This window comes from Solanum lycopersicum, chromosome 7 (assembly GCF_036512215.1).
Source record: "Solanum lycopersicum chromosome 7, SLM_r2.1".
In the NCBI taxonomy this organism is placed as follows: domain Eukaryota; kingdom Viridiplantae; phylum Streptophyta; class Magnoliopsida; order Solanales; family Solanaceae; genus Solanum; species Solanum lycopersicum.
The window spans coordinates 54,077,506-54,095,462 of record NC_090806.1 but is presented as its reverse complement, the minus strand read 5'-3'; the positions used below and the strand labels follow the sequence as shown (position 1 = coordinate 54,095,462).

At 33.0% G+C, this 17,957-nt stretch overlaps 2 protein-coding genes across 3 annotated transcripts; one reads left to right on the top strand and one right to left on the bottom strand.

Moving 5' to 3' along the window:
- The first annotated feature begins 505 nt into the window (after positions 1 to 505).
- Positions 506 to 4,769, top strand: LOC101259267 (PHD finger protein ALFIN-LIKE 4). The gene is made up of 5 exons (XM_004243680.5): positions 506 to 904; positions 983 to 1,015; positions 2,203 to 2,431; positions 2,813 to 2,948; positions 4,283 to 4,769. The coding sequence occupies exons 1-5, from the start codon at positions 808 to 810 to the stop codon at positions 4,526 to 4,528; spliced, it is 741 nt and encodes a 246-aa protein (XP_004243728.1). The 5' UTR covers positions 506 to 807; the 3' UTR covers positions 4,529 to 4,769.
- Positions 4,770 to 5,314: 545 nt separating this feature from the next.
- LOC101249939 (protein PLASTID MOVEMENT IMPAIRED 1-RELATED 1) lies at positions 5,315 to 9,267 on the bottom strand. 2 transcript variants are annotated; one of them, XM_010325718.3, is made up of 3 exons: positions 9,182 to 9,267; positions 6,667 to 8,902; positions 5,315 to 6,569 (listed from the first exon to the last, which is right to left on the bottom strand). In XM_010325718.3, the coding sequence occupies exons 2-3, from the start codon at positions 8,892 to 8,894 to the stop codon at positions 5,405 to 5,407; spliced, it is 3,393 nt and encodes a 1,130-aa protein (XP_010324020.1). In that variant the 5' UTR covers positions 8,895 to 8,902; positions 9,182 to 9,267; the 3' UTR covers positions 5,315 to 5,404. The 2 variants fall into 2 exon arrangements, with proteins under 2 accessions (XP_010324020.1, XP_010324019.1); XM_010325717.4 differs by lacking the exon at positions 9,182 to 9,267 and having other exon boundaries at positions 6,667 to 9,175.
- Between the last annotated feature and the right edge of the window lie 8,690 nt (positions 9,268 to 17,957).

The window sequence follows — 17,957 nt, the reverse complement described above, 5'->3', positions numbered from 1 at the left end:
ATTATTATTTTAATCTTTTTTTAATTTTTTTCTTTATTTGTTAATAGTATTTATTTTTTACAAAGTAGCACTCGCTTGTATTCTATTTTTTTGGTAGGGTTACAAGTTATAATACAAATTATATTCTACTTTTTCTTGTATATTTATCATTCAAATTCTTAATATGTGACATTATGTAACGATGAAAAATAATACAATTCATTCTATTCATTAAAACAAGAAATAATATTTTTTTTGTTCCTAATTATTTGTCTATTTTCTAACTGATACACCTATTAAGAAAATAATAATCACCCTTACTAAATATGAAGTAGATGAATTAAAAATTTAAGGTTTTCAAGAAAATATGTCTTTTTAAAATAATTAATTAAGAGTAATAGATTAAAAAAATATTTTTTTGATTTGTTAAAATGTATAAATAATTAGAGATAACTAAAAAAAAGGAAAAGTGAACAAATAATTAGTGAGGGAGGAAGTATTTAACAGTTTGATTGAGTAGCCAAATATAGAAGCCATTGCTGAATTTAGCATTTCTGTTTTTGCTAGTGCCATCATCTTATCCAACACGTACCTCAATTCCCATTTTATTTTATTTTAAAAATAAACATTTGAAACTTCACATCCACCAATGATATTATTCCACGTCCGACAAATAGTTCATTCGAATTGGTCTGTGTTTTGATTTCCACTTCCGTCCAAAATGATCCAGTATTATTACGATAATGCCCTTGTCAATTATATTCCTTTCGTGCTCAAAAAGTTGTTTCAAATTACCAGAAAAATTGTTTAGAGTGATCCATTGTTAAGATGGAAGGAGGTGCACAGTACAATCCTCGCACCGTGGAAGAAGTTTTTAAGGATTTTACCGGCCGTCGAACCGGCATGATCAAAGCCCTCACCACTGGTATCGACAATTTCCTGTTTTGCTGCTCTGTTTTGTAAGTTTATGCTACATTTCATCATTTTTCTCTTGCTTTTGCAGATGTGGAGGATTTTTATCATCAATGTGACCCTGGTTAGTTAGAGATCTTTACTTTCTTTTTCCAATTTACATTTCCGCCTTTGATAAAATTTTTCTCTTCCGTTGCCTGTATGTTGCTTTCTGTGTTTGTTCTCCAGTGTTTCGCTAATTTTTACCGGATTTGGTTGGTTTTCAGTTTTCTTGTTATTTGCTAGCTCTTTTTCACATTTTACCCAACTGATTACTGTTTCTGATGGCGACCCAAATGGAACCTTTTTTATTTGAGATAAAAATAATCAATCAAATTTTCGGGTTTTGGGTCAAAGGACAGAAGAATGTAGCGCCTTCTTTTTCTTTTCTTTCCAATTATAAGCAATTTAATAAAAATTAAACTACTGGATAATCTGTTTTTTTTTTTTTGCTGTATTGTCCTTTGTCCTGTTTGTATAGACATGGTTTTCTTTTTTGTTGCGTGACTTTTAACTGAGATTTTGTTTTTACTGGTAAATATCTCTTCCAATTCAAGATTTTAGAGTTGTTTAATGGGGTGTTGGTTTTCTGCTTGCGTCTAGAGCTGTTCATAATGCTTCAAGAACACTACTCTCTCTGTTATGTACTGTACCGTGTGCTTAATGTGAATTCATTCTACTTTAAATGGAGATGTTTCAGACATATGAGTTGTGGGAGAAATATCTTATTTAGATTGTTGGTTAAGCTTTCTGCCCAAACTGAAATTGCCATGTTTACCGGTTGGGTGGACTTGACCTGGAGATGAGTGAATAGTAACTGTGGTCTTATGCTCTTACTGTATGTTGTCCCTCACAATATGATTCTAGCAATCAATCCCCAGATGTTTTAAGTTTTCATAGCTTGGAGGATATTGGTCTAACTTCATATACAGGCTTCATTTTTTCGCTTTGATTGAGTTGCTATTGCAGATGTAGGATCATTTTCTGTCTGCTCCTTTTTTGCTTACTGACCAGCTTTGTTATTGATTTAAGTCTCAAATTACTAATTATCATTTCGTGAATTCTCATCCAACTTAATAAATTCTGTGACAAAAGATTGAAGCTTGTGCCTGATTTTGTCCTTAGAATACTTTTTGCATGATAAAGATATTGGTGGCGCCAATGTTGTATTCTGACTTCGCTGTGCTTAGATGCTGTTTCTTATTGAACAAGTGTTTTTCTGATTGTGATTAGTCTTTGTTTACTGTCTCTTTATATTTGGATACCTTGCAGAAAAGGAAAATCTCTGCCTCTATGGATATCCAAGTGAGCAGTGGGAAGTCAATTTGCCAGCTGAGGAGGTGCCTCCAGAGCTTCCAGAGCCAGCACTAGGTATAAACTTCGCTAGAGATGGGATGCAAGAAAAGGAATGGTTAGCTCTAGTTGCTGTACATAGTGATGCATGGCTACTCTCTGTTTCCTTCTATTTTGGTGCCAGATTCGGCTTTGATAGAGCTGACAGGTAAACTTGATTCTACAGCAATATAAGAAAATTGTTTCTTGGTTATTTGTAATTTTAATAGGTCACCTTTCAAGTGATTTATTTGTTTATATTTTTTTTTCCTTTTTAATCATATCAGAATTGTGTCTTTTCTTCAAATATCTTGCTTTGAATCATAAATAGTTGCGAACAGCATACAAGTCTTTGCTGTGTCATTTTGTAAAGCATTCTGGAAGTATGCTTATAATTACACCTTGTCAGATGTCAAAGCTTGGAGGAATTGTCCCAACAGGCATATGTGTGATTTCTTTGATGGAGAAAAACAATTATTTCCTTCATTTAGAGTCCTTAGTATGGGATATTTTTTCACTTCACTGAATTCTTTTGATCTCTTTCATCTAGGAAACGTCTTTTCAACATGATGAATGATCTGCCAACAATATATGAAGTTGTTACTGGAGTGGCCAAGAAGAGAGTAAAGGATAAATCAACAGTTTCAAATCACAGCAGCAACAAGTCAAAATCAAATTCTAAAGCGGTACTGTTGAAAACCTCTCCAGTCCCCAATCCTTCTCTCTTCTCTCAAATAGATGTTTTTCTTGGATAACAGTAGCTGTGCAGTAGTGTTCAAAGGATTCCCTTTGGACAGTATTTAGCTGAAAACCTTCAGCTTTAGGACATTGCCACTGAATTCTTTCCTAAATTTATGTTTGTCAATCTAAGATATGGTCAATGAATCACTAGATGGATCCTCTCTGATTTTGAGCCATGGTTCAGATTTCAATCATCCACACCCATTTTGAATTATAAATGTGTATGATGACTCTCGACAGCAGTAAGTGGCATATTTAGTGATGTTTTGCTATTGTCATAGAAGTTTAATAACATTGAGAGGTAGAAATCAGGAAAGTGAAGCATTTGTATAATGTTCTCCTACAGTGGAAAACTAATCTTTCTGCCCTGTTATAGTATAGGAGTTCAAACGGGCCTCCTAAGTTGATATATTGTTGATTTGTCATTTTCTTGTATAATTGCTTACCTTGGTGTTCGGTGTAAAAACAGAACAGGCTTGCGTCTATGCATTTCTGGGCAGGTCACGTAATGGTTACCCCGTTTCTAGTTTGAGGAAGGCTTATTAGTCAGTTAAAAGTGATTTGAACTATAGTAATTACAATTGTGTTTATGCTTAAGTTTGATAGAAGAGGCTTTTTAGATGCCTAGGTACTAGGGTGAAGTCAATGCTGGATAGAAGAGGTATTGTGTAAGGTAAACTATGAGATTCCTATGAAGCCTTAGTGTTGTGTTATTATTATTAATCTATCATTTCTCCTATGTAACTTCATTCAATGTTTTATGTCTACCTCAACTCCTGCAGCTGCTTCATCATTGGCCTTTTTGCATAAATTGATTCTCTATCTAAAATTATTTGTGATTTTGGTGCTGCTGTTGTGCAACATTTTACACTTGATTTTTCTTTGCACTACGTTTGTACATTTTGGTTGTCTTTAGTGAATTATATCGAACGGCTTTGAAAAATAAACCTTTCTTCTCAAAAGAAATAAATAAAATGAACTTGTGCCGTCTTGCAGTTGCTTGTGCTAAGTTTACTGTCTTCTGAAGTATCCTCTTTTAAACTTGTCACTGGGTATCTTGTTGTATCATCATCTAGACTAGATGTTACTGCATCTACCTCATTGTCATTGTGTCTATTTCAATGCACTAAGCCATATTCCTCTAACTAAATTCAGTATCATATACCCTGTATCATTATGCCTCTAATGTGTTGACATCTTAGTTATAGATCCATGCTTCATTGCTTTTTTTCCATGCATGGCGCAGCAGACATCCACATTGTTTTATTTTAAATCTCAGGGTAAATACTCAAAGCCTCAAGTAAAAGATGAGGATGATGGATTTGATGAGGAAGAAGAAGATGAACATGGCGACACTCTGTGTGGTGCATGTGGTGAGAACTATGCTTCAGATGAATTCTGGATTTTCTGTGACATGTGCGAGAGGTGGTTCCATGGAAACTGTGTGAAGATCACCCCTGCCAAGGCCGAGCATATAAAGCAGTACAAATGCCCTTCATGCAGCAACAAGAGGATACGCCCATGACATCCCCTATCAGATATGTGCTGAGTTCCACAACTTGTAATTGTTCATGTTGAGCTCAGCTCACTGCCATCTTACAAATATCAGTAAGGCATGTGTAGTCAGAGTCCTAGTCTCTTATGTTTATCAGGGTGCTTAACTAGTTTAGTTCCCTCAAGACACCCTTTTATTCAACTCTAAACAATTGGATATTAGATGCATAAACTTTCAGTATCAAATGCTAACTAAACGCAGTTCGTCTGAAGCATATGTTGCAGCTGTAGTTTTTGGGTGCTCCTTGTTTGATCATAAAACGTGTTCTCAATGATTTCAAACGCTAGTATATGATGTGATTTGGAAGGAACTGCTGAGCATTTATTTGCCTCATCGTGGTTACAGCTTGCGAGCTAGTTGAGTGGTTAGAGATTAGTCAGAATAAAACATGTCAATGAAGATTGAATTATGTACTTGATGGGCGATGTAAGATATAATCGTGCTGGTCTTGCAGTAGCTTCATTTGCTGTAACGATACCCGTACTGCTGTATCTGCAAGCTGCTCTCCCCATGGTTCAATGTGAAATCCTTTATTGCCATGGTCGAATCTCCTATATCTTCTATCTTCACAAAATATCCATTAAAGAAGTTACTTATTATGATACCGTAATCTATTACTTCCATTTTTCCTTTCAACTATGCCTTTTCTCTGAGACATACATCACTGGATCTCAATTTTCAAGGTAGGGGTCATTGCCAAATACATTAGAATTTGTTATTGGTCTTTTTCTAGTTGTGTCCTGTATTCAACATTGGTAAGCCTAATAATTTAGCTTACATTGTGATATGAAATCATGATTTCTTCAAGAAAAAGTAAGTACTATAAATGATGTTCTACGTACAATGCTACCTCAATCTAATCTTTTCATTAGGGAAAATAACATTTGGATTTCTGATGTGTGGATTTAATGCAGCTAATTCCTCCCATTTAGCCCCTGTACCATGCACCCGTGATGATATACTCCATAACGTCTCACCAGGCTGCACTGTTGTAGTTGCTAGAGAAGAAGCAGCTGCTATTGATGATTTATTTATACCCTTTGACTTCATTAATGGATGCTTATTCTTCTTTCCCATTCCATTCGCCAGCAACCAACGCGATCCTGATTGCTGTTGACTTGACGAACCCCATAATTTCTTTTTACCTTGTTCTGTCTTTAAACCTGCAACATGTACTCCAGTGATTTTGTATTGAGGGATTTCTTCATCCTCACGAATCTGTTCTTCTTTCACATCCACACCACCAGCTTCCTTTTGGGGGGACTTGAGTTCATTATCATCATCATCTTCATTGCTCTTTCTAACTTGAGAAACTGTGCTGTATATCTTAGCTTTAGGTGTTACAAACACTCTCTCCACTTGAACAAGAGCAAGCATAGGTGTACCAACTGGCTCATAATTCCTTAAAGGATCACGAAGTTGCACCATTAGGGCCACTGTAAAGCTGTTTCCCAACAACCCGCAGTTCTTACCCTTGCCACGTTTCTTCGACCTACCACGAAACAAATCAGTGCAGGTACCATGATGAGCTGCAAGCAGTTTGGACGTCCGCTCGCTGATTTCATCAATTTCTCCGGCGTCCAACTTCATCCATTCATCAAGAGTGAGAGATAAGCCCATTAGTCCATCAACCTCACCACCACCATCATTGTCTTTAACGTCCAGTAACTGCAATCCACCAGTTCCTTCTAGACCTACAGCTCCTCCAAAGTTGACCTTCTTTCCCTCGATGGCTGAAAACTCACCAATGGGTTTTGAGCTTACATTAGAAGGTGTGTCCTCATCTGACATGCCTGACTGTATTCTCAAACCTTCAATTGAAAGGGCTTCAATTTTATCCATCGCCAAAGGAGCAAGGTCCTCTAGTGATACGTATTCTGAGTCCTTGTCAAGCCCGGCAGAATTTGACTCCAACTTGCTGCTGGACTTTGGTCTGTGCAATTTCCCCTTATTACTTTGAATACCAGCCATATTTTTTCCATACTCAAATTCATGCTGCAAAAATTCTTGTCTGCAGTAGGTAGAAATCATATAAGACAATTTGTTAATCGATATGATGTGCTAAATATGCGCGTGATTTCAAATACAAGTGAAAGAGAAATTCAAACCTCACAGTTCCATCTAGGCTTGGTGCAGTTTCCCATCCTATATGTTGCATTGTCTGGCCAGTAATATCTTCTAAAGGCATCAATTTATTTGCCTGAATAGAGAGCTTTTCAATTCCAATAGAAGCTAAATGATGCAGTATGTCCATTATGCCAGATCCCATTTCTGCAGGAACCACCACTGGACTGGATACCTGCATTATCAAGCTCCCCCCACTCTTAGCATTCTTGAAAAGTGAAGGGTTCACTGATCTTAAAAATCCTCCATTTTTAGTCTTAATGAAGGGTCCTAAGCCTTCTCCAAGAGGGGGCAATTCGGAAGGGTCCTCATGAGGAATATCAATTGGGCTTCCAAAACCGCTTGAGCTCCTAGGAGGGGAACGTTGAAATGCCCTCTCGTTCAAGCCCCATTCGTACATCAAAGCCTCTGTCTCCAAGTCCTCCAACATCGACGCCCCAATTTTATTGCTTGTTGCTTCGATTTCTATCTTTGGCATCTCTACATTACATGAATAATCGAAATCCTCATAAATGCTCCTCCAATCGGATCCAGTTGAAGCATCACAAGCGAAGTCTTGGTGATCAATGTCCTCATCAAAGTTGAACAAGGAACCCCCATCGGCCAAAGTATCCTTCTCAAATTGCCTCAGCAGTCGTTCTCTTGGGGAATCAGGCTCACTTTCAGAACTCAGGGAAAATTGATTGTGCTCTATCCCTAGCATATCCAGAAAATCACTAGCCACAGATTCAGCGTCATAATCCAAGCTTAGGGATTTTCCCTTCCTAAGCTCCTCAAAGTTTCCTTTTATGTTCAAGCCTCCATCATGATTTATAACTTCATTTTCATCATCTTGAGAATCAAATCCCTCGTTTTCCAAGTCAGAGACCCTCTTTAAGGCAGACTCTAATTCTTTCATGATCGACTCTTTGGAAGATTTGTCTGTCTCGAAATTGCAGGTACTCGCTGAAAGATCTTTATTCTGAGTGTCAACTTCCTTGGACAACAATGCAAGCTGTGGCTCCTCTTCATTGAACATCCCAAAACTACTATTAGGTTCAGCATTCTCTTCCGAAGGAGTATCACCAGTTTTCGTGGTTTCTTCTTCTTTTTCCTCCTGTACCTCTGAGGCAACTTCTATACCTTGATCTCTGATTGAAACCTCACTTAAATCGTCCGCATTTTCAATATTTCCCTTCTCAGGCTCCGATAGCAAGGCTATGTTGGGCTTTAGGGTCTTAACATCATCACAGCATACATCTATCTGCGGTTTGCAATCAACTGAATATTCCACTTTCTCTTCCTCAAGTTTCTGATACATCACATTTACAGATACGGAAAGTTCAGACGAAGGAACTGGTAAAACCTCGTGAAGGTCTTTTATATTCTCAGCTGAACACTGTGAAGCAGAAGATCGAGCAGGAAGGCTCCCCGCTCGCCTCATTGTTTTACTCAGCTCATCACTTTGCTCACATTGTGCCAAAATTTTTGCTATCTTTTCACTATTGCGCCTCAAGTTGTTCACATCGAGAAGACTCGTACTGCTAGGAAACACAGTAAAAGTTTTCCCAACGATGTGATACTCGAAACTAACATTCATGGTTGCACCTTTAGCCTTACCTGATAACCTGAAACTAGTACTCCACTTGCCTGAGCTATTCTCCTCCAATTCATCCAATGCAAGAGGAAGCAACCTAGTAAGATCAACGCGATGCTTTCCTAAATCAAGATCAGGGGTAGCATATATAGAAGCATACAACAAAAAATGTTTAGCCTCATACTTTGCTGATTGATTAGGACCATTCTTGCTACCAGATACAGAACATGTATGAGTCAACTGTTCCTCAAACTCAGCTACCCCTTTAGAAACAACAACAGGACGAGTCGTTAACTCACCATCTCGCCTCTTCCAATGCACAACAAGGCAAAGCTCATCAAATAATGTTGATAACCCTTCAATAGAATGTACTTGAACAGAAAAACAACAATTAAATTTTTTGTTCCTAACAGCTAGAGATTTTAGGCCTTTCCAACTCCAAATGGATTTCTTATTCTCCTTCCCAGATAAATCATCTCTATTCTTCGATTTCTGATGGGTTTTTCCTACAGACGTTGAACGATTACTAGCTCCTAACATCAAACTCCTCCGTCCACCTTTATTATCCGAACACAAAGCTTTATTTAGAGCTTCAATATCATCCAACAATTTTTCATTTCCACCAATTTTCGACATCGCAAAAACTACAAGAATAACGTAATCTTACAATTATACAAAAACCCAATTCACAGAATTGTAAAACTAAAACAATTCAACATTCAAAATTGCTTATTTGCTAAGATGAGCAGATTTACATTATGAAAAACAAATCCATAGGTTCTATCGCCATTGCATAGACAAATTTGAACATAAAAAATAAAAAAATAATAAAAAAACTGTTTAGTTTGACATAAAAAAATGAACTTTTTGTTATTTTGTTGACATGAAGAAGAATAGAGAGAGAGAGAGTTTGAATTTCTTACAAAGTTTGAATTAGCGATGTCTGAGGCGAGTGTTTCTCCTTTACTCATTATTTGTGTCTATTTTGGCGTTATCATCTTTATTTTAAATATATATTCAAACTACAGATTATGCCAAAAATGGTCCCTTATATTTGAATCTAGGTTTAAAATAGTGTTATATTGAACCATTTAAAGAAAATTTAATTTATCAAAAGTTCAAATTTTTAGACTTATATATTTTTATTGAACTATCTGTTAGATTTGACGAGAGTTATAAAAATAGAAGAGAGAATTCATGGAGACTCATTTTTTCCTTTAGAGGTATAGTTTTTGTTTTTTTTTTTTTTTGAAGTGCATTTTCTAGGTTAATTTTTATTATTTTCTTATCAGTATATTTTAAGATTTAATTAATCTTTTTTGTATTTATGATTAATTCTTTACTATTATTATGATTTTCATCGAACTTAACAACATAAATTGTTAATTTTTTACGGAGATTAAAAAGTTTTAATTTTCTTACAAATTTAAAAGACTAAAATTGTTCAAAATATTATCACACTAACTCCTCTAATTTCTTGTAAGTAGAATTGATACACGTTTTTTTTTTAAATTCGCGTTAGGTACATCACATTTTGTTATAAATCTCGTTCTTCTCAAGTGATTTCATAGTCTTCTCGTAAAATCACTTATTTACTTTTATTAACTAAGATAAAATTGGCTATGCATAGAATTGAGTCATCTCAGGACTTGATTCGCTTGTATTACAATCCAACTTAGCTAAAAAGCTTGATCAAATCTCGACTTGGTTCAGCTTATTTGCTTTGATCATGTAGTGATTATTTTAAAACCTAAATATCATCTATTGATCTTAAATAAGATAATAAAATGACAATCTAATCTATTTTTTCTTATTGTAAGTAAATGGTGGTCTTTGAACCAATTTATTCATCAAACAAGTCCAACAACAAATAAGTTATGAAATCGGACCAGGCGGAAAAACTAATTTGGAAGTAAGAAAGAAACAAGTATAAATTACATAAATACTATAGTGTAAAATCTAAATTACCTTTTATCCCTATTATTTTTATAATTACATAAATCCCATATTTTTTAGACATTTCAGATACATAATTAAGGATCCGAATACATTATTGTTGATACATTATGTATCAATCTTTTGCACTTATTAAGGAAAAAAAAGCTGTAAAATCAATTTAAAGTCTCATAGTATCTATTTGTTCCACTAATTAAGGGGAAAAACTGAAAATTAAATTAAGATTCCACAAATTACGTTATTCCATTCAAAATTATTATCAAGAATTCAAAATCCTGTATTGTAACAACCCAAAAAAATCAAAAAATTAGATTTCTTCTCCTTGTTCATCATTCTCTCTGTTTCATAAAAGAATATATCGAAATTTTGAAAAGCGGGATGAGTTATGAAGGATTGTATGGAATTGTTGTTGTACAAACGATTTCTTTTGTAAATCTTCATGTTCATCGAATATCTTTTCGATTTTGATTCAAGATTATCAAAAAATTTGAGATTCTAAATTCTTATCCAGTCATTGAAGATCCTTTCCATTTTGATTCAAAATTGATAATAATTTTGAATTTCAAAATTATTCTCCTAGTTCATTGAAGATTCTTTCAATTTTGATTAAAAATTATCAAAATTTTCGAGAAGATACACCATGAAGATCCTTTCAATATAAATTGATAAGTGTTGTATTTCTACTAGGTACACTTAATAAGAAAGTGTTGCCCATAAAATTTTAGGTTTGAGATCAATACATTATTATTTGGCAGTTGTTATGTTACACATACATTTAGTATAAATTCAAATTTATGTATCATAACTAAAAAATTAGTGCATGATATATATTATTATTTATGTATGTTCTTTTGTTTGAGATCATGACGATCCTTTCGATTAAATTGATAAATATTATATTTTTACTAGATACATTAAATAAGTGTCGCCCATAAGATTTTAAGTTTGAGATCGATAGATTATTGTTTGATAATTGTTATGTGTAAGATACATCTAGTATAAATTTGAATTTACGTATCATAACTAAAAAAAATAGTGTTTGATACATTATTATTTATGTCTGTTATTTCATTTGAGAAATACAACACTTTCAATTTTTTAAAAAATACATTATAGTAATTGTTTGAGATCATACATTATTGTTTGGTAATTGTTATGTATTTGATACATTTTAGTATAAATTTGAATTTATGTATCATAACTAAAATAAGCGCTGATACATTAATCGTTAAGTAAGATACATTACATTTTATACATGATACATTAATCTGATGCGTGAGATACATTAATCTAATGCGCTGATACATTAATCTAATGCGCAAAAATGAGGGATTTTGAAAATTTGTAAAACAATAGATTTAAAGCTCGAGCATGTGTCCTTCCTCGATTTCTTCTCTCACAAATGTATCACGAATATAATTTGATATTGTGTACGAAAACATATTCTTCTAAATTTGAATAACCGTAGAAGATACATAGCAACACTTGATACATGAACAAATGATATATTTGGTAGAGACTACTTCTTTTCATTTCATAATGTAGTTTCAACAGCAAAAGAGGATCTCCTAAAACTGATTTTTTTGCAGGAAACAATATGAATACATTATATCTTTTACATTTCCCTTATGCATATTGTGAAGGTGAAAATGGAGGAAAATCCGATAATTCTTAGAAAAAAATTATAAAGCGAAAACTTGAATTGTTTTGAAAATAATTGTGAAGAGATATTACTAAAAATAGAGAGAATTAAATCTGAAAATTAATAAATAAAGGAAGTAAAGATTGAGGGAGTGAAAATAGGAAGAGATAGAGTGAGTAAAAATAGAAAGAGGTTGAGGGAGTGAAATAAGGAGTAAAAATAGAAAGAAAAATGTGTATAACTTTATGTCTGGAACAATGGATTTGAAAGGAAAAAGAGGGATTTTTGAAATATTTTTAAATGATAAGGAATAATAGAAATTATGAAAAATAAAGATGTGTATATAGGTAATTTATCCAAGAAACAAATCAGAAGCAAAAAATAAAAAATGTTTGTTTTACTATATTACATCTAATAAGTTGTTTGATAATAAACACTCCACATCTCTAATTCAATCTAGGAACCCATTTGACTACGGAGTTTGTTTTACTTTATTTGAAAAATCATTTGATCATATGATATTTTTAAAACGAGTAAATACATTTAAAAAGGTAATTTTTAAAACGAGTAAATATATTAAAAAAAGGATAACTTTTACATATAGCAAACATAAATTTATATTTGTATATTATAGCAAAGTTTGTATAATTATGTTCCATAGTAAACATATATATATATATATATATATATATATATATATATATGTATATATATATATATATAAATTCGCTATTCATATACAGTTGAAGCGAATTGTATAAACTAGAAAGAGGAAGAGAGTTGATCAGAGAATTGTATAAAATAAATTGTATAATTATAAGTGTATAGAACGATTATATACAATTTGAATTTGTATAAAATGAGAAAGAGAGAAAGGCAAAAGAGACTTGGGTAGGGAATATACAATTGAATCGAATTGTATAAAACAAGAAAGAGAAACATTATATACAATTTGAATTTGCATAAAACGAGAAAGAGAGAAAGGCAAAAGAAACTAGGCAGACGAGTATTTTTATTGTATAATTATAAGTGTATAGGACGAAGATAAATATATTTGCAAATGTATATATAATTTTCTCTTGCTTTATACAAACAGAAACACAATTTATACAATTCGTTTTTGTTTGTATAAGCGATAGAGGTTAGAGTGGAGAGCCAGATCTGGGAGAGTGGAGAGAGGGGAACGGAAATATATGTATATATACAAATTTTTTCGGTTTATACAAATAGAAACAAATTTTATACACTTGTGTTTGTATAAAAGTGAGAGGAAGCGAGTGAGACATGGAGCTAGAGAGGAGAGTGGCAAGTGAGAGTTTGAGAGAGAGAGGTGACTGACAAATAGTTTGCTACGGGGCACAATTAAATCAAAGGATGGTTATATCATTTAATTTGATTTATTAGTTTTGTCTTATATACAATTTTCCCTTAAAGAAAACTCTGAACTTGTCTGCTAAATTTATTTTATTACCTCCGTCTCATTTTATTTGTCACATTTTGAATTTCAAAAGGCAAACTAGTCTATTTTTGACCATAAATTTTTCATAGATCTTTTAAACATTTTGAATTATCAATTATTGTGACTCATATTATCTTTTACGTAGTTTACAAATATGTAATTTCATTTCGAAAAAGTTAAAGATTTCATGCACAAATTTCTGGTCAAACTTAAATTGTTTGACTCTCAAAATATAAAAAGTGTCATATAAATCGAGACAAAGGAAATAGCATTTTAACTTTACAAAATAATTATTTATTCCCCTAATCTCATTCCAAGTGAATCAATATTCACCCAAAGAGCTGATGTGACAAATTAAAAAAAATAAAAATAAAAACAATAGTTATGCCCTTTTTTTTCTTTCTAACCAATAAGATTTCTTCTTCCTCAGACCTCAGCACTCCACCACCACCTTTATCCACCGACAACTCCACCCCTTTCTTCTTCCTCACACCTCATCATTGTCGTCGCCCTCAGCCACAACCTGCACCACTCATTTCTTCGACAAACCCTCCACTTTCTTCTCCTTTTTTGAAATCCTCCACTTTTTCTCTATTACCCATTCTTCAAATCCCCCACCCGCAACTCTCTTTCTCCTTTTCCGAACCTCCCACCACCGACTCCTGCCTCACCTCTTTCTTCTTCTTCTTCTTCATCGAGCCCTTGCTCGACACCTTCTTTCTTCTTCTTCTTCTTAACACCCCCACCCATTCTTTCATTTAAATTATTCTTGTTTATTCTTAAAATTGATGAACCAAAAAAAATGAGAAAGAAACAATATTTATTGTTGCTTCAAGATGTTACGTATCGAAAAAGTTGTTGATTATGATGAAAAAATTATAATTTTTTATCTCAAATTATTTATTTTAAATTTTTATTCTTTATTTATTTTAATTGTGTGTTTTGAAAATTGAATTTTTTCTATTCTTGGACATATAGAGTTTGGATTATTTTATTTTTGAGATATCTTTTATTTTTATAACGTTGAATTAATCCTCATTTGTTTTTATATTTTTCACCTTTCTAAAATTCTATAAATAAGAAGAAGAAAAAACAAACTCAAAATTTAAAAAATTTAGTTTGTCACTAATGTGGCAATCAAGTGGGCTGATGCGTCATGGACATGACGCGTATATAATACATTTGTCATTGTGAGACTGATATTGTATTAGTATTGAAAAAATCACTTCAAAGATATTAACGAGAGTATTTAAACGTCCGTAAAGTTTAAGCACTAAAGTAAATTATGCTGCCAAATTTTAAGAAACTGTTTTATGTGTTTTCTTTTTCAAAATTCACTTCTTCTTTTTTCATTTTACCATTTTTTTCCTTTTATAATCTTATCCTAATATTTTTTTAAAAAAAAAGTGATTTCATTTAAATTATATTTCATTTTTAAAGGAAAAGTACATTGAAACAATTAAATATTTTTTGTAAAAATTACGAACACATTCCATGTTCAACTTCAAATTTAAAAATTTCAAATAAAATGAAAAATAATTGTAATAGTATATAGTAACTTATAGAGAAAAGACATAATATGACATCTGAAGTTGTCTTGAATTTTTAAAAACACACTTTAACCATGAAGGTGTCCTATTACCCGACATACCTTTGTAAATAAACCATTTTCTCCCTATGTTTGTTCTCACGGAGATGAAGCACGTGAATAATATTTTTCTTCCAAAAACGAATTAAAAAACACCACATGTTAGTTCTTTCTCTGTTATTTAATAATTTCTTTTTTTAAATACATCATCTTCCCCAAACTCTTTTTTAAAAAATCTTCATCTCTTTTGAACAAATCAGCCCAAAAGAATAAGAATTTTCTCATTTCTTGTTTATTCTTCCTCTTTAAAAATAACATTAGTTGGATTAATCTCTCCCCTTTATGATAATATTTTCTAGTTGAAGCATCTTTCTCTTTTTATTCTTTATGTTGCTCAACACTCCTCTTTGTATTTTCTGCAAGCTAGGTGCACCAGCAAACAACAATTTGAGTTAGTGAGTTAGCTCACTAAAAGTTGGTGATTTTGATGATATATGAGTGACAGTAAGCTCTTAAGGAGATGCAAATGCATCTCTTACTATTTTTTTTTTTTAATTTTGTACCAAAATGTTATAAATAAAACAAGTTTCTCCTAACATACCCAATAGTAAAAGCACATTCAAAATGGACCAGGAATCATAATCGAGAGAATTCCGGCGATGGAACTTTTTCGACAAAATTGCTAGGCAACCAGCAATGCTAATATGAGCACTGGAATGAACAAACACAACTAACAAGTAGAATTCGTAAATTAGGGTTAAGAATAAACAAATTAGGCAAGTCTTAGGCGAAGAAATCCAAATGCAATTTTAGATAATTTCAAAGCCATCAGGTTTATTGTGACCAATGGAAGTATGAATCAAGTTCATATTATTGAAGTTAAAAACTCAATTCGGGTCGGGTTAAATTATCATCTTATTAATATTTAAATTAAAATACTTAATTAAAAGAGAGTGTGCTTCAAACACATACTCAAAATCTGGGATTGATGAGAACAGGGCAAAATGGTATATTTACAAAGATATTTAAAAGTTTTGTGGGGTAATAGAACACTTGCTTAGTTAAAGTGTCTTTTTGAAAATTCGAGACAATTTCAAGTGCACTTTATGTCTTTTCTCTAACTTATATATGAGATTTATCTCATGACACTCTATGACAATCTATTTTGTTGTAAAAAATAGAGTCAAATACAATTCAAACCTCAAAATATCAAATAAAATAGAAAAAAATATTTAATTTTTCATGGTCAAACGCTAATAAATGTCATCTTATTAAAATTATTATATTAAAATTTTCAATTTTATTATGAAATTCAATATCAAATATCCACTTCTAACTTTAGAGATCTTCCGAGTAGGGAAAATTTTTATGAATAGGTGTAACATCTCGTAAATCGAAATAGCTAGGATTAAACAAAGAAACAAAGATAGTTATTTTTGGAAAGACTAGGAAAAATCTGGAAAATTTTCCAAAAGACAAGAGTGAGTTTTTGGTCATTTTCAAACGATCATAACCTCTGGATCAGGATGAGTTAGGGTCAGTTCTTTATATGGTTGAATATTCCTTGAAAAGATCTTTCCAACGGTGCCGAGTTTGTGCATTTTCGATATTATATTAGGGAGATATGCCTATCGAAAGTTGGGTTGTTGGACTGAAAAAAGTTCAATCCGAACTTTAGTAAGGGTGAAGTAGTATTTTCACCCTACTATTTCCTAATTTGTTTTAAGGGTTTATTAGGGGTAAAATTAAACCTTAAGTCAGTTTTTTAAAAATTGAATACGCTTAGGGCTTGAAAGAAAAGAGAAGAGAAGAAGGAGAAAGGAGAAAGACCAAGATTTCGAGAAAGTAGAAAGACCAAGATTTTGCCAAGAACGCAAAGATCATTGAGTGAACTTTGTCGGGGTGATCCCTTTAAGGTATGTGAGATATTTCTGTGTTGGGTTCTTCCACCGGCAAAATAATATGTTTAATTCAGTGCAATTAGAGTAAAATGAATGATGAACATTGAAATTCTTGATGAAAAACCGTTGAATTCTTGTTGGTTGAGTTGTAGTAGATTGTTTGATTCATGTTTCCGAGCTGTTTTAGGAGTCTAAACTATTAGGTATCGAGAATTAAGTGATCCTAAGTGTTCAGAGTGAGATCCATGGAAGTTTAGAAGGTTTAGAATTGAAAATCGGAGAAGAAAAGTCAAAAATCTCGTCTGACAAGCCCTGGGGCGCCACGCCTGCCAAAGCCCCTCAGAGAAGGCTCTATCTGAAAGATCCTCGGCCGCCGTGCCATCCAGAGCCTCTCAGGACAGTCTCTTTCCGTCAAGCTTTGACGCCCCACGCCTCTTAGAGCGTCAAGGTCACCTGGAGATCTCATTCCCCCCCAATCTTTTCGTACTAGTTCCTAAGTGATATACCTATAATTCCTAGATGATTCCGACACTCCAATGCATATCTAAACATCATGAAATCTTCTATAAACATGATATCATGGTCCTTGAATCCATAATCCAATTCAAGGAAAGTTAAGATCAAAATCAAAGAAGTTAAGAGTCAAGTTTACAAGTTAAGGATCAAGACAAAGTGAGTTCTTAGAGTTTTCAAGAGTCTTAAACAAACATTTTTACTTTGTTTTAAGGCTCAAGCTATAAGTTGAGCAATGAGAAATGAGTAATGAGTTGAGTCTAAGTCTCAAAAGCTATAAGAGAACTAGTATTCCCTAAGAGTTAAGTTTCAAGTAAGGCAAAGAGTGAGTTCATTTCTCAAAAGCTATAAGGGAACTAAGTAGTCCCTAAAAGTATAATGTTTTCACATTTTGATAAAGAAAGGAAGCTAGACTTCCACCTGGCCTTTGGCTAGTTTTAAAAATGGGAACTATGATTTCTAAGAGAGATTTTAAAGCTAAGTTTGAACAATTACCTTAAGCCGGAGAAGAAGTTGTTTTAAAAACATATGAGCTAAGTATTTTGGGAGTAGTATTGAGCACCGATATGGGGACACGAGATCATATCAACTCAAGTCTCCATAAACCATGTAGCCAACGTGGACAGATAAAGGATCATAC

Excerpts from the sequence above, each read along its gene's own strand:
- LOC101259267 (XM_004243680.5), top strand. The coding sequence starts at position 808 with ATGGAAGGAGGTGCACAGTACAATCCTCGCACCGTGGAAGAAGTTTTT. Across the intron at positions 905-982 it reads GATCAAAGCCCTCACCACTG|ATGTGGAGGATTTTTATCAT; the intron begins GTATCGACAATT and ends TTGCTTTTGCAG. Across the intron at positions 2,432-2,812 it reads GGCTTTGATAGAGCTGACAG|GAAACGTCTTTTCAACATGA; the intron begins GTAAACTTGATT and ends TCTTTCATCTAG.
- LOC101249939 (XM_010325718.3), bottom strand. The coding sequence starts at position 8,894 with ATGTCGAAAATTGGTGGAAATGAAAAATTGTTGGATGATATTGAAGCT. Across the intron at positions 6,570-6,666 it reads AGCCTAGATGGAACTGTGAG|ACAAGAATTTTTGCAGCATG; the intron begins GTTTGAATTTCT and ends TACCTACTGCAG.